Source organism: Triticum dicoccoides, chromosome 7B (genome assembly GCF_002162155.2).
Source record: "Triticum dicoccoides isolate Atlit2015 ecotype Zavitan chromosome 7B, WEW_v2.0, whole genome shotgun sequence".
Taxonomy (NCBI): Eukaryota; Viridiplantae; Streptophyta; class Magnoliopsida; order Poales; family Poaceae; genus Triticum; species Triticum dicoccoides.
This window is the reverse complement of record NC_041393.1, coordinates 477,934,967-477,947,942: the sequence shown is the minus strand read 5'-3', so window position 1 is coordinate 477,947,942 and position 12,976 is coordinate 477,934,967. Positions and strand designations below refer to the sequence as shown.

The following is a 12,976-nucleotide window of genomic DNA, read 5'->3' as shown; positions in this document are numbered from 1 at the left end:
TTGATCATAGGTCATACTCGTCGTTTAAGCTCAAAATGGGGTTGCCACTTTTCATTTAAGCACTTTGATGTATTCACATCTTGGTGAGTTGCTTTGACCCATGTCTTGGGGTAAAGCTTCTCTAATATGGAATGTCATACCTTGGTCGTGGTGTTGATCTTGATAATGTAGTTGAACTTGTGTAGGATGCTCAAGGTTGATGTAGTTCATCAAGAGTTGGGAGCACCACTTGTAGTTTGAGTTCATCTTCCTACATGGGTTAGTTTTGCAAGGAAGAGCACTTGTGTATCCAAAATGACAATCATGAAATTTGATATCAAACGAAATTTGATATATAGAAATTATCAAAGGATATATTGAAGGGATCCATGCTTCCTTGTATTCAACCACCATACTGTAGAGACTTGGAGATGTAGAGATTTCTTAGAATTTGATTGAGTTTCAATCTCATAGAATTTGGCTCATCCAAGTACCTACAAGGGTTAGATAGCATGCAAGAATACAAGTATATCCAAGACATATGATCATCATCATAAGAAAAATATCAAGGATTAATCATAGAAAGGCTCATGCCTTGCATGCATCCAAATGGAGTTTCTACTCCAAGTTTGAGGCATCAATGATGTTCAATTCACCTCTCAAACGGCAAAATACTTTCTCATCAAGTGGTTTGGTGAATATATCCGCCAATTCCTTATCGGTACAAACATGCTTAAGATTGATATCTCCCTTAGCAACATGGTCTCGAATGAAATGGTGTCGAACTTCAACATGCTTAGTTCGAGAATGTTGCACGGGATTATGAGCAATCTTAATAGCACTTTAATTGTCACAAAGCAATGGAACATCTTTCACATATATCCCATAATATTTAAGAGTTTGGGTCATCCAAAGTAACTGAGCACAACATGAACCGGTGACAATGTATTCCGCTTCGGTGGTGGATAAGGATACCGAGTTTTGTTTCCTAGAGGACCAAGACACAAGAGTTCTACCAAGAAATTGTCAAGTTCCCGAAGTGGACTTTCTATCAACCTTGTCACCGGCATAGTCCGAATTAGAGTAGCCAACAAGATCAAAAGAAGACTTCTTAGGATACCAAATGCCAAAATTTGGTGTGTGAATTAAGTATCTCACTATCCTTTTCACAGCCTTAAGATGACATTCTTTGGGGGCGCTTGATATCGTGCACACATGCACACACTTAGCATAATATCAGTACGGGAGGCACATAGATATAACAATGAACCAATCATAGAGCGGCAAACCTTTTGGTCAACCGGTTCGCCATCCTTTGTCAAGTCAAGATGTCCACTAGTAGGCATCGGGGTACTCATACCTTTGCATTCTTGCATGTTGAACTTCTTGAATGAGTCCTTGGTGTACTTTGTTTGAGAAACAAAGGTACCCTCCATAGTTTGCTTGATTTGCAAACCAAGAAAGAACTGGAGTTCACTCATCATAGACATCTCAAACTTCTCCGACATTAGCCTTCCAAACTTTTAACTAAAATGAGGGTTAGTCGAACCAAATATGATATCATCCACATAAATTTGGCACACAAATAATTCACCATTGACCCTTTTAGTAAAAAGTGTAGAATCAATCTTTCCAAACTCAAAGCCTTTTTCAATAAGGAACTTAGTCAAGCATTTATACCATGCTCTAGGAGCCTGTTTAAGACCATAAAGAGTTTGTGAAGTTTGTAAACAAGATCGGGTTTCTTGGGATTAACAAAGCCAGGAGGTTGTTTAACATAAACTTCCTCCTCAATTTCACCATTAAGAAAAGCACTTTTAATGTCCATTTGATATATAGTGATATCATGATGATTGGCATAAGCAAGTAAGATGCAAATGGACTCAAGTCTAGCAACGGGGGCATATGTCTCACCATAGTCCATACCTTCGACTTGAGTGTAGCCTTGAGAAACGAGACGAGCCTTGTTGCGTACAACTAGTCCATCTTCATCTTGCTTGTTCTCAAACACCCATTTGGTTCCAATGATTGTGCTTCTCATCGGGCTTTTCAACCAACGTCCACACTTGGTTCCTCTCGAAATTGTGTAGCTCTTCATGCATAGTGTTCACCCAATCTGGATCATCAAGAGCATCTTCAACCTTCGTAGGTTCAATACTAGAAATGAATGAGTAATGTTCACAAAAGTTAGCCAAACGAGTTTTAGAGCGAGTAATTCTCCCGGTTTGAATATCATCATAGATTTGTTCGACGAGATGATCTCTTGAAACTCTTGCTCGAACTCATGAGAGCTTTTGTTTGGGTCATGGTGGAACATCCTCTTCATTGTCTTATTCTTCTTCTTGTCTTTCTTCGTTGTTGTTAGCGTTCTTGTTCTCTCGTGGAGGTGGAGAAGGAGGTCGTTGAGGTTCATCTTGTTGTACATCCTCGTTTTCATCGTCTTGATGCGTCCCACTTGTGGATGCCTCCAAGTCAACTTGTGGATGACCTTGGCGTGAAGTTGAGGCTTCCACTTGGATAGACGAGGTACTCTCCTTCACCTCCGTTGGGAGAATCTTGCCAATAGATAAGTCTTGTGTAGCTTCCGAAGGATCTTTGTCACCTACATCAATTGGCAATTGCTCTACTTGCAAGCCGTTAGATTCATCAAACTTCACATCTATCGTCTCTTCAACCTTTTGGGTGAAATTGTTGTAGGCACGGTAACTGTGAGAGTTCAAGCCATAATCGAGTAGGAAACCATCATGAGATTTAGGAGAAAATTTCAAAGGACGATGCTTATCAAGAATGTAGCATTTTTAGCCAAATACCTGGAAGTATCCAACTTGGGGTTTTTTACTGGTGAGCAGCTCATATGCTGTCTTGCCGAGTAGCTTGTGAAGATATAGACGATTCGTTGCATGGCAAGCTGTCTCAACTGCTTCCGCCCATAAGTGTTTTGGCATCTTATACTCATCAAGCATCGTTCTCGCCATTTCGATGAGTGTCCGGTTCTTCCTCTCAACAACTCCATTTTGTTGAGGCATGTACGTAGCCGAGAACTCATGTGAAATTCCTTCTTCGTCAAGAAAGGTGTCAACATTGGTGTTCTTGAAATCCATTTCGTTGTCGTTGTGAACCTTCTTGATCTTCACTTCAAATTGATTTTGGGCCTTCCTGGCGAAATTCTTGAAGATCTTTTGGACCTGCGATTTATCATCAGGAAAGAACACCCACGTAAATCTTGAAAAATCATCAACAATGACCAATCCGAATGAGTTACCACCGAGACTCTTGTAGGCGTTGGGACCGAAAAGATCCATGTGAAGTAGCTCGAGTGGTCTTCTCGTGGTCATGATGTTCTTCACGGGATGACTTCCTCCAACTTGTTTTCCTGCTTGGCAAACACTACAAAGTCTATCCTTGTCAAATATAACATCTTTAACACCAAGGATATGATCACCTTTAATAAGGTTGTCAAGATTTCGCATGCCCACATGACCTAACTGTCTATGCCACAACCAGTCTTTAGAGGATTTAGCAATTAAGAAAGTTCTAGGTTGAGCCTTTTTGGTGAAATCAACAATGTATAGATCACCTCTACTTATGCCGGTAAAGACCATATTATGATTATCTCTTCGAAACACTTGACAATCTACTTCAGTAAATAGGACATTGAAACCGAAATCGGTAGTCTAGGTACAGAAAGTAAAATATAGCCAAGATATTCAACGAGCATAACATTTTGTATGGAGTCGTCATGTGAGATGGCCACCTTACCGAGGCCAACCACCTACCCTTTGAGTTATCACCAAAAGTGACATACTTTCAAGGGTCATCGCTTTCAGCAAGCTCACAAAACATATCCTTGTCTCCGGTCATGTGATCGGTACATCCACTGTCAAGAACCCATTCCTTTCCTCCAACCATGTAGCCATGAAGGTTAGCCATAAGACCAAAGTGTCTCATAGACTCATTGAGACCATAGTCACTGTCATTATCCTCACCATAGTATCCATGTTCAACCTCATCTTGTGATTGATCATTTCCTAGAGAGAGTGATTCATTAGTTCTTTGATCATGACAATGTGCATCTCTATGAATTCTAATGACTTCGGAAATGATGTTGCTAATGATTTTAACATCTCCTTTGGCACGCATAAGGTCGCGAAGCTCAAATTGACAATCACCAAACTTAGGATCATTGGGACTCATCTTATTCAAAGCAATAGACTTGTGAAGAATCTCATCTAAGTTTTTTAAGGAATAGTTTGGGAATCGTTCCTCAAGAAATCTCCATATAGTGTAAGCACATTCAAGAGTTGGCAAGCAAGAAATCAAATTTCTAGGTAATCCTCTAGTGATAAGATTGACAGTTCTAAGATTGTGAATCATGTCAAGAGACTCATCAGGGGTAGGATGCAAGGGGTCAAAAAGGGGAGCACAAGCAGTAGTAATGTACTTGTTCAAGTGATATTCATTGAAAATCTCAAGCATCTCACTTTTCCAAGCAATAAAGAACTCTCCATCAAACATAGGCACTCTACGTCTAATACTCCCAATCGTAGACTCATCCATCTTCCTCCAATGGTGTTTAAACCAAAGCAATGGAGACCAAAGCTCTGATACCAATTGAAAGGATCGAGAAGAGGTGTCTACAGGGGGTGATTAGACCCTCAACAAGCAAAGGTAGCAGTTTTTTAAGTTTTTCAAGTTGAGGTTGGAAATTAGCACAATTTCAAGCATCCACAATACAATTCAAGCATGCATGGCAAGAGTAAATGAGCAGCGGAAAGTAAAGCATGCAACTTGCAAGAAAGTAAAGGGATGGGTCCGGAGTGTGCAAACGCAATTGGATACACAGAGATTTTTGGCGTGGTTCCGATAGGTGGTGCTATCGTAGATCCACGTTGGTGGAGACTTCAACCCACGAAGGGTAACGGTTGTGCGAGTCCATGGAGGGTTCCACCCACGAAGGGTCCACGAAGAAGCAACATTGTCTATCCCACCATGGCCATCACCCACGAAGGACTTGCCTCACTTGGGTAGATCTTCACGAAGTAGGCGATCTCCTTGCCCTTACAAACTCCTTGGTTCAACTCCATAATCTTGACGGAGGCTCCCAAGTGACACCTAACTAATCTAGGAGACACCACTCTCCAAAAGATAATAGATGGTGTGTTGATGATGAACTCCTTGTTCTTGTGCTTCAAATGATAGTCTCCCGAACACTCAACTCTTTCTCACAGATTTTCTATGGTAGAAAGATGATTTGAGTGGAAAGCGACTTGGGGAAGGCTAGAGATCAAGATTCGTGTGGTTGGATTGGAATGTCTTGGTCTCAACACTTGAGTAGGTGGTTCTCTCTCAAAAAATGAGTAGTGGAAGTGTAGGCACGTTCTGATGGCTCTCTCACAAATGGAGAAGGGGGTGGAGGGGTATATATAGCATCCACACAAAAACTAACCGTTACACACAATTTACCAAACTCGGTGGGACCGAATAGTGAAACTCGGTGAGACCGACTTGGTTCAAAATGTGAACATTAGAGTTTTCGGTGGGACTGACAAGGTCAACTCCGTGAGGCCGATGTGCTAGGGTTAGGGCAAAACCTTATCTCGGTGAGACCGATTGCATGAACTCGGTGGGACCGGTGTCAGCAATAAGCAAATAGAGATTTGGTCAAGCAAACTCGGTGGGACCGACTGCACATTTCGGTGAGACCGAAATAACTGCAATAGGTGAGACTGAGATCCCATCGGTGAGAACGAACTGATTAGGGTTTCTAGCAGTGGCTATGTCAGGTGAACTCGGTGGCACCGGATAGATCAAATCGGTGGGGCCGAGTTTGACTTTTAGGTTTGGGACATATATATGTGGAAATGAGAAAGTGGTTGAGGGCTTTGGAGCATATCACTAAGCACTTTGAGCAAGCAAGCCATGAAGCAACACCTCATCCCCTTTTAATAGTATTGGCTTTCTATGGACTCAATGTGATCTTGGATCACTAAAATGAAAAAGTAGAGTCTTGAGCCTTTGCCAATGTTTGTCCTTCGCATCTTGTAGGGGTTCCATATCCTTTTGTCCTGCCACTCCAATGTTGAACCCATCTGAAATATACTAGGTAGAAGTATTAGTCCAACAAGAGATATGTTGACATTAATTACCAAAATCACCCAGGGAGCACTTGTGCTTTCATCAATACAATTGTTCTTGGAGATCTACTTGATGTAACTCTTTTTGCGGTGTGTTTGTTGGGATCCGATGAACTTTGAGTTTATGATCAGATCTATTTTATCCATCAAAGTTTTTTGAGTCTTCTTTTGATCTCTTATATGCATGATTACTTATAGCCTCGTATTTCTTCTTTGAATCTTTGGTTTATTTAGGCCGACTAATTCGATTTTTCTTGCCATGGGAAGAGGTGCTTTGTGATGGGTTCGTTCGTGCGGTGCTCTTTCCCAGTGACAGAAGGGGCAGCAAGACACGGATTGATCGTTGCCATTAAAGATAACAAGATGGGGTCTATTCCTACATGAATAGATCTTGTCAACATCATGTCATCGTTCTTATTGCATTACTCTGTTTCTCCATGAACCTAATACACTAGATGCATGCTGGATAGCGGTCGATGTGTGGAGTAATTGTAGTAGATGCAGGCAGGAGTTGGTCTACTAATCTTGGACGTGATGCCTATATAATGATCATTGCCTGGATATCTTCATAATTATTTGTAGTTCTATCAATTGCCCAATAGTAATTTGTTTACCCTCCGTATGCTATTTTTCTTGAGAGAAGTCACTAGTGAAATCTACGGCCCCCGGGTCTATTCTTCGTCATATTTGCTTTCCGATCTATTATTTGCCACTTTTATTTACAGATCTATATTTCCAAAAACCCAAAAAAAATACGTTGCTGCACTTTTTATTTGCATCTTTTACTTCGCGTTTTATCGAGATCTATTTATGAAATCTACCATAAATTTATATATCTTTTTACCGTGGAAGGATTGACAACCCCTCTTATGCGTCAGGTTGCAAGTATTTGTTCTTTGTGTGCAGGTAGGCTTACACAGTGTTGCTTGGTTCTCCTACTGGATTGATACCTTGGTTTCACAACTGAGGGAAATACCTACTGTAGTTGTGCTACATCATCCCTTCCTCTTTGGGGAAATATCGACGTAGTTCAAGCGACATCAAAAGGAATTTCTGGCACCGTTGGCGGGCAGACATCATCAACATCTATCTGGTTCCTTATCACAAATCACATCTCCTTGCAATTTACATTATTTGCCATTTGCCTCTTGTTTTCATCTCCCCCACTTCACAAAAATTTGCCATTTTTTTCGACCTCGTTTTTGTTCGTCTTTTTCTCGTCAGATCTGTTTTTGTGTGCAATCTTGTTTGCGTAGTCATGACGACTCAAGAGAACACCAAGTTGTGTGATTTTTTCAATACCAACAACAATGATTTTACTAGCACTCCGATTGCTCCTCCCGCCACTAGTGTAGAATCTTTTGATATTAATGCCGCTTTGTTGAATCTTGTTATAAAATATCGGTTTTCTAGTACTCCTAATGAGGGTACTGCATCCCATCTTAATACATCCGTAGAACTACGATATGCAAAAGAAAAAAGATGTGGACAATGATATTGTGAAGTTGAAATTATTTCGTTTTCTTTGCGAGATCATGCAAAAATTTGGTTTTCTTCTTTGCCTCGCAACAGTATCGATTCTTGGGATAAATGCAAAAATGCTTTCATTACTAAGTATTTTCTGCCCGCGAAAATTATTTTCCTTAGAACTCAAATCATGAATTTTAAGCAACTTGAGCATGAACATGTTGCACAATCTTGGGAAAGAAATTTATTATTGCCTCTGGGGCGTATTTTAAACAGCACCACCACACCCTCCACCTCCGGCGGCCGATGACGACCTGGATGCGGACGAGACAATGAGTGAGGCCGGCGTGCTCGAGAATATGCCCGAGAGTTGATCAAAGTTCATTTTTGGGAGGAACGTGCTATCATGGGAATGGATCCTAGCAAATGGAGGAGAAGGCAAGGCAATATTAGGAGTTCACTTGTGGCCACATCTTGGCTAAGATACGTGGTGGTGGCCACGATGGTGTTGCCGCCGGTGATGGCACGAGCGCATGAGGCCCATGTGAACTACAATGGCTTTTGGTCCACCACGTGTTTGTGTTTTTTTTTAGAATGAACACGTTTATCCGGTGTCTTTTGACCCAAATCATGGTTATGTTTAGTTGTTTGATGAATTCGATGAATTATATTTATGCCCGTTGTTAAATTATGACATGGTGCATTTGAATTGTCTATGTTTGTTTGGAAATGTTATAAATGTGTTTCAAGTGTTGTGACGCTTGATACAAAAGTGATTTAGCATCCTTGTGGGCAGCCAATAGCAATGGTTTCTCCCCTCATGATGTGGGTTCGCCTCCTACTGAACCCACTGGGTGGCATTCAATTTATTTTTTAAAGTGAGCAGGCTAGTGAAGTTGACACTGTTGCAAATAAAAGCTTGTGAAGGTCTAAGGTACGCCAATGTGGCAGCCATGTGCCTTCCTTATGCTTTGCCCAGCCCTAGTAGCATGATTGCCACCGGTGACAGCCTTTCGGGGCTCATCCCTGCCACAAGCCTTCTCCCCTTTGTGTTCCTTGATCGTGTCCAGCTGTGGCGACCATGCCCTCCCCCTCTGTCCCAATATAACAAGAGCAGCACGTAGGGTTTTACCTCTTCGAGAGGGCCCGAACCTGGGAAAAACATCGTGTCCCTCTTTGCCCTGTTACCATCAAGCAAGATCTCCAGCTCGGGACCCCCTACCCATGATCCGTCGGATTTGGCTCCGACAGTGGTTCCGCCAGTGACAGCGCGAGTCCGTGAGGCCCATGTGAACTACGATGGCTTTTGGTCTACCATGTGTTCGTGGATTTTTGGAAGAAACTTGTTCATTTGGTATCTTTTAGCCCAAATCATTGTTATGTTTAGTTGCTTGATGGATTTGACGAATTTGATTTATGCTCATAGTTGAATTAGTACATCGTGCATTTGAATTGTGTGTGTTTGTTTAGAAATGTGATGAATGTGTTTCAATTGTTGTGACACTTCATACAGAAGTGATTTAGCATCTTTGTGGTGACTCAACATTGGTTCCTCTCTCATGGGGTGGGTTCGAGTCCTATTAAACCCACTGGGACCTTGTGAAGATTAATCAGTTGCGAGCGGTCCAAGGTACACCAACGAGAACAGTTTTTTCCTCTCAACTCGGTTTTAGCCTTATTTGTCAAATATATGAGTTTATGGTCTAAATTGATTATTTCTCGAGTTCTTGGTGTACAAGTGGACTAAGAACATCTCCAAAGCGAACGCTCAAAGCTTTTGTACCTGCCCAAACCGTTTTTGCCATGCAACAAGGTTCTAAATGCCCGCGGACCAGTCCGCATGTCCGAATTCCAATAAACTTCCACAAATCTAGAGAACGTTTGCGGGAGTCCAGAAGTTCATCGGGCCAACAAAAAGCCACCACATACCACGGGCTGATCTATATGTGCATACTTAGACGGACTGTTGCTTGGTCTTTTTTCTTTTAGACGAGACTGTTGCTTGGTAATGTGCTTGCCGCATGGCGGAAGCTCGTGTGTGTGTGTGCATGGCGGAAGCCACACGGAAAGCCGGTGCATCAATGGCGGAAGCCACGTTGGGCAATTATTTTTTTAGTTTTTTTTCAATAATTATTGTTTTAGTTAAATAAAAAGCAGACATTTGAGGTCTAGGATTGGATTGATGCTTTCTGTATCTATGTCCATGGATGAGTCCGGATACGTCTAGGGACAAATAGTTTGTCAATTTTAAGAGACGTCGTTGGAGATGCCGTAATGACACATTTACTTAATAAAATGAAAATTGATGTATGTACAATTTCGTCAACAAAATCAAGTCAAGCAATACTAGAATACACGATTTGTCGATAGAACGCCTAGCTATACCAAATTCTTCTTTGGTCATGACGATAACATATCCAGAGTCAATCGCTCAATTTGTACAAATCAACTATCAATTGCTTGATCCCGTCAAACAAAACGAAACAAGCAAGGAGCTGGTAAATGTTAACACGCCACTGAACCTTGGTAGCCTTTGGCTACCTGAATTCTCCTTTGCCCAGCCCTAACAGCCTGACTGCCACCGGCGACAGCCTTCCGGGGCTCACCGCCGCCACGAGCGTCCTCCCCTTGCGCTCCTTGATAGTGTCCAGCCGCGGCGACCATGCCCTCCCCCTCCCGGATCCCACCAGCTGCTCGTAGTGCTTCCTCAGCTCCGGCGTGCTGCACAGCGCCCCGCCGCACGCGCCCTCTCCGTCGACCTCGGCCCCGCTCCCGCCGCCGCCGCCGCAGCCCGGTCTCGCGGTGATAGCCTTCACGAGGAACTCCGGGGTGACCTTGATCACCCTCCGGCCGTCGTCGCCCTTGACGTACTCGAACGGGCTCTTGGGTCCCCCCGTAATGGACCCCGCCGGGCTGGCCTTGTCGTAGGAGAGCGCGGCCAGGGACGCCGCGGTGACGGCGTCGTAGCCCTGTGGCAGGCGGTCGACGGGGAGCACGAGGTAGGTGGCCCCCGTGACGAGGCGGTCCTCGATGGCCAGCACCGGCGCGGGCCGGCCGATGTAGAACCCGTCGGCGAGGCACACGACGGTCCCCGCGAAGTCGAGCATCACCTGCCCCGCCTGCGTCCCATGCTTGGCCGCCCGGGCCTCGCCGCCCCACAGCACCAGCCTCGCCGTGCGCCCCCGCCGTGCGACCGAGACGCAGAAGAAGCACGCCAGAGCACGAGCACCGCCCATGCCAAGCTACGGTGATGATCTGGAAACGAAGTAGCTACGTAACTTGAGTATGCAAGAGCTAGCTAGGGTTCACGTGATGCCCGGTGATGGAAGGATATGAGTTTATGGATGGGGCTGTACACTTGTACTCTTTTTTCTGGATCTCTGGGCTGCATATATTAGCAGGTGGGAGTATGGACGCGGGGCCGGAAGGGGTAGCTCGGGAGATTAGCTGCTGCTGCTGCTGCGTCGGTAGTCAAAGTCGACGGCGTATTGCGCGCGTGGTGATTACGGTGTGAAGACGACAAATTCCAAGGAAAGCCTTTTTTTAAATCCAACTAGAGAGGCAAGGTCGTCCATGCGAGGAAGTCGTGCTGCTTATTGCAAAAGAATACCGCTGCTAGTAGAGCAGTTGGCTGGCTGATGCTGTCACATTAATTGCGGGCTTCTACATGCGTGTTAATGTTGCGTTGATCGTTTCTTTTGAGAGTTACTCATGTGCGTTCCTAGTTGCCGGTATCTCCATGGTAAAATTAAATTGTAAAGCTGGTTGTAATGGGGAGTATCATATACTAGCATCATGCATATGATACTAGTGTATGATACTACCTCCCTAATGCATAGTATCATACAATAGTATCATGTAGTACTTTATTTATTGTCATGCATGACACAAAGTAGCATAGCATTTATTATGATACGGTATCATGATATGATACTCCACCCGCTCTTTCTTCATTTAATACTATGACACCTCATCAAAATTGCCTAGTTGGCATGAATGATACTAGCTATGATACTACCATTACGACCAGCCTAAGACAGGTGACCTGCTAGAGCCATCTGGCCCTCCGTCGTCCAGCCCAACACCGGAGATCCCGTCCCCGTCTCTCGCCCGCAACGCTAGGAAGATGAAATGGAGCAGTTATTCAGCCTAGCAGTTGCGCTAGAAAGATGGAATGGGGCAGTTAGGGCATCTTCAACGGCAACACGCAAATCTCCTCCCGCATCTGTTCGCGGACTGGGTGACCAGTCCACGGACACGGATGCGGGAGGACGTCTTCAACCATAGCCACATACATAGCAAATCTATTTGAACAAATCGGATGAAATTTAGTCAAATCGAATGGATTTTATTCAAGTTTTAATATAATTTACATAAACGAACGATATTTCGACCGTTTTACTATTAAAAAAACTAAACCCTATATCGGACTATCACCTCGTAAGCGTGGTCGCCCTGTCCTGCCACACCACCGCAGTCATCGCCGTCGTCCCTCCAGCGGCGCAAGGATGTCGGAGGTCCGCGGCAGCCCTGTCCGGCGATTGCCTTACACTCGCAGAGAAGCCGCTCCGCCTCCTGCTGCACGGTGCGAAGGGCCTCCCTGGCCACTGCCAAAGGCGTTGGTGCCACCCTGGCGGCGGCCTTGCCCCTGTCGGCGTTGGCGGAGCAGTCGCTAAGCGACCACTCCTAGCCGATCTTGGCAAGCTCGTCGTCAAGGCGGCGGCGGTGTCTGGCGGCCGTCTCGGCAGTGGTGATGGAGCGATCGAACGCCCACGAGTGCGACGAGGTACGGCTCGTTGCGGGCCCTTTCTGGCGCCACGTCCGTCTTGGCGAACGTGGAGCGGCGGCGACCGACATTGCGCAGGTCGTACCTCGCCAGCTGCCGCGCCGCGCGCTCGGCCTCGGATACCACGGCCGGAGAGCCGGAGGCACCGCCGAAACGATCGCCTCCGAGGTAGTGGAGGATGCGGGCACGTGCCTTGGCGACCTGGCGGCAGCTCCTCCTTCGTCTGTCGGCGGTGGCATCGTGGTGTCGACGAGGGCCCGTCGATCCGTGCGTAGCGACTGTGCGGCGGGGGCGACGCGAGCTCATCCTTCAAGCGGTGGATGCGCTGGGGGATGCCGGCTCCTGCTTCATGCGGCTGCCGATGTGGAGGCCGCTGTTGCGCGGCGGGGACGCCGACTCGTCCTTCACCTACCGGAGTGGGGATGTGAGCTCCCGCTTAACGCGGACCCGCGGCGGGGACGGTGGCTCGTCCTTCACGCGCGCCAGCGAAGATGGAGTCGGACCCATCTGACGGAGCGAACACTCCGTCATGATCTTCATCTGACGGAAGAATTCTTCGCCCGTCTAAGCCGCCTCTAAGAGGAGACGGGGCCGCTGCTGCGGCTGGTCC

The 12,976-nt window shown here is 45.5% G+C and overlaps 1 protein-coding gene across 1 annotated transcript; it reads right to left on the bottom strand.

The window, feature by feature from the left end:
- Positions 1-9,847: 9,847 nt before the first annotated feature.
- On the bottom strand, positions 9,848-11,054 carry LOC119341011. Its single transcript, XM_037612910.1, has one exon. It carries the CDS (start codon positions 10,814-10,816, stop codon positions 10,118-10,120), a length of 699 nt encoding a protein of 232 aa, XP_037468807.1. The 5' UTR covers positions 10,817-11,054; the 3' UTR covers positions 9,848-10,117.
- Between the last annotated feature and the right edge of the window lie 1,922 nt (positions 11,055-12,976).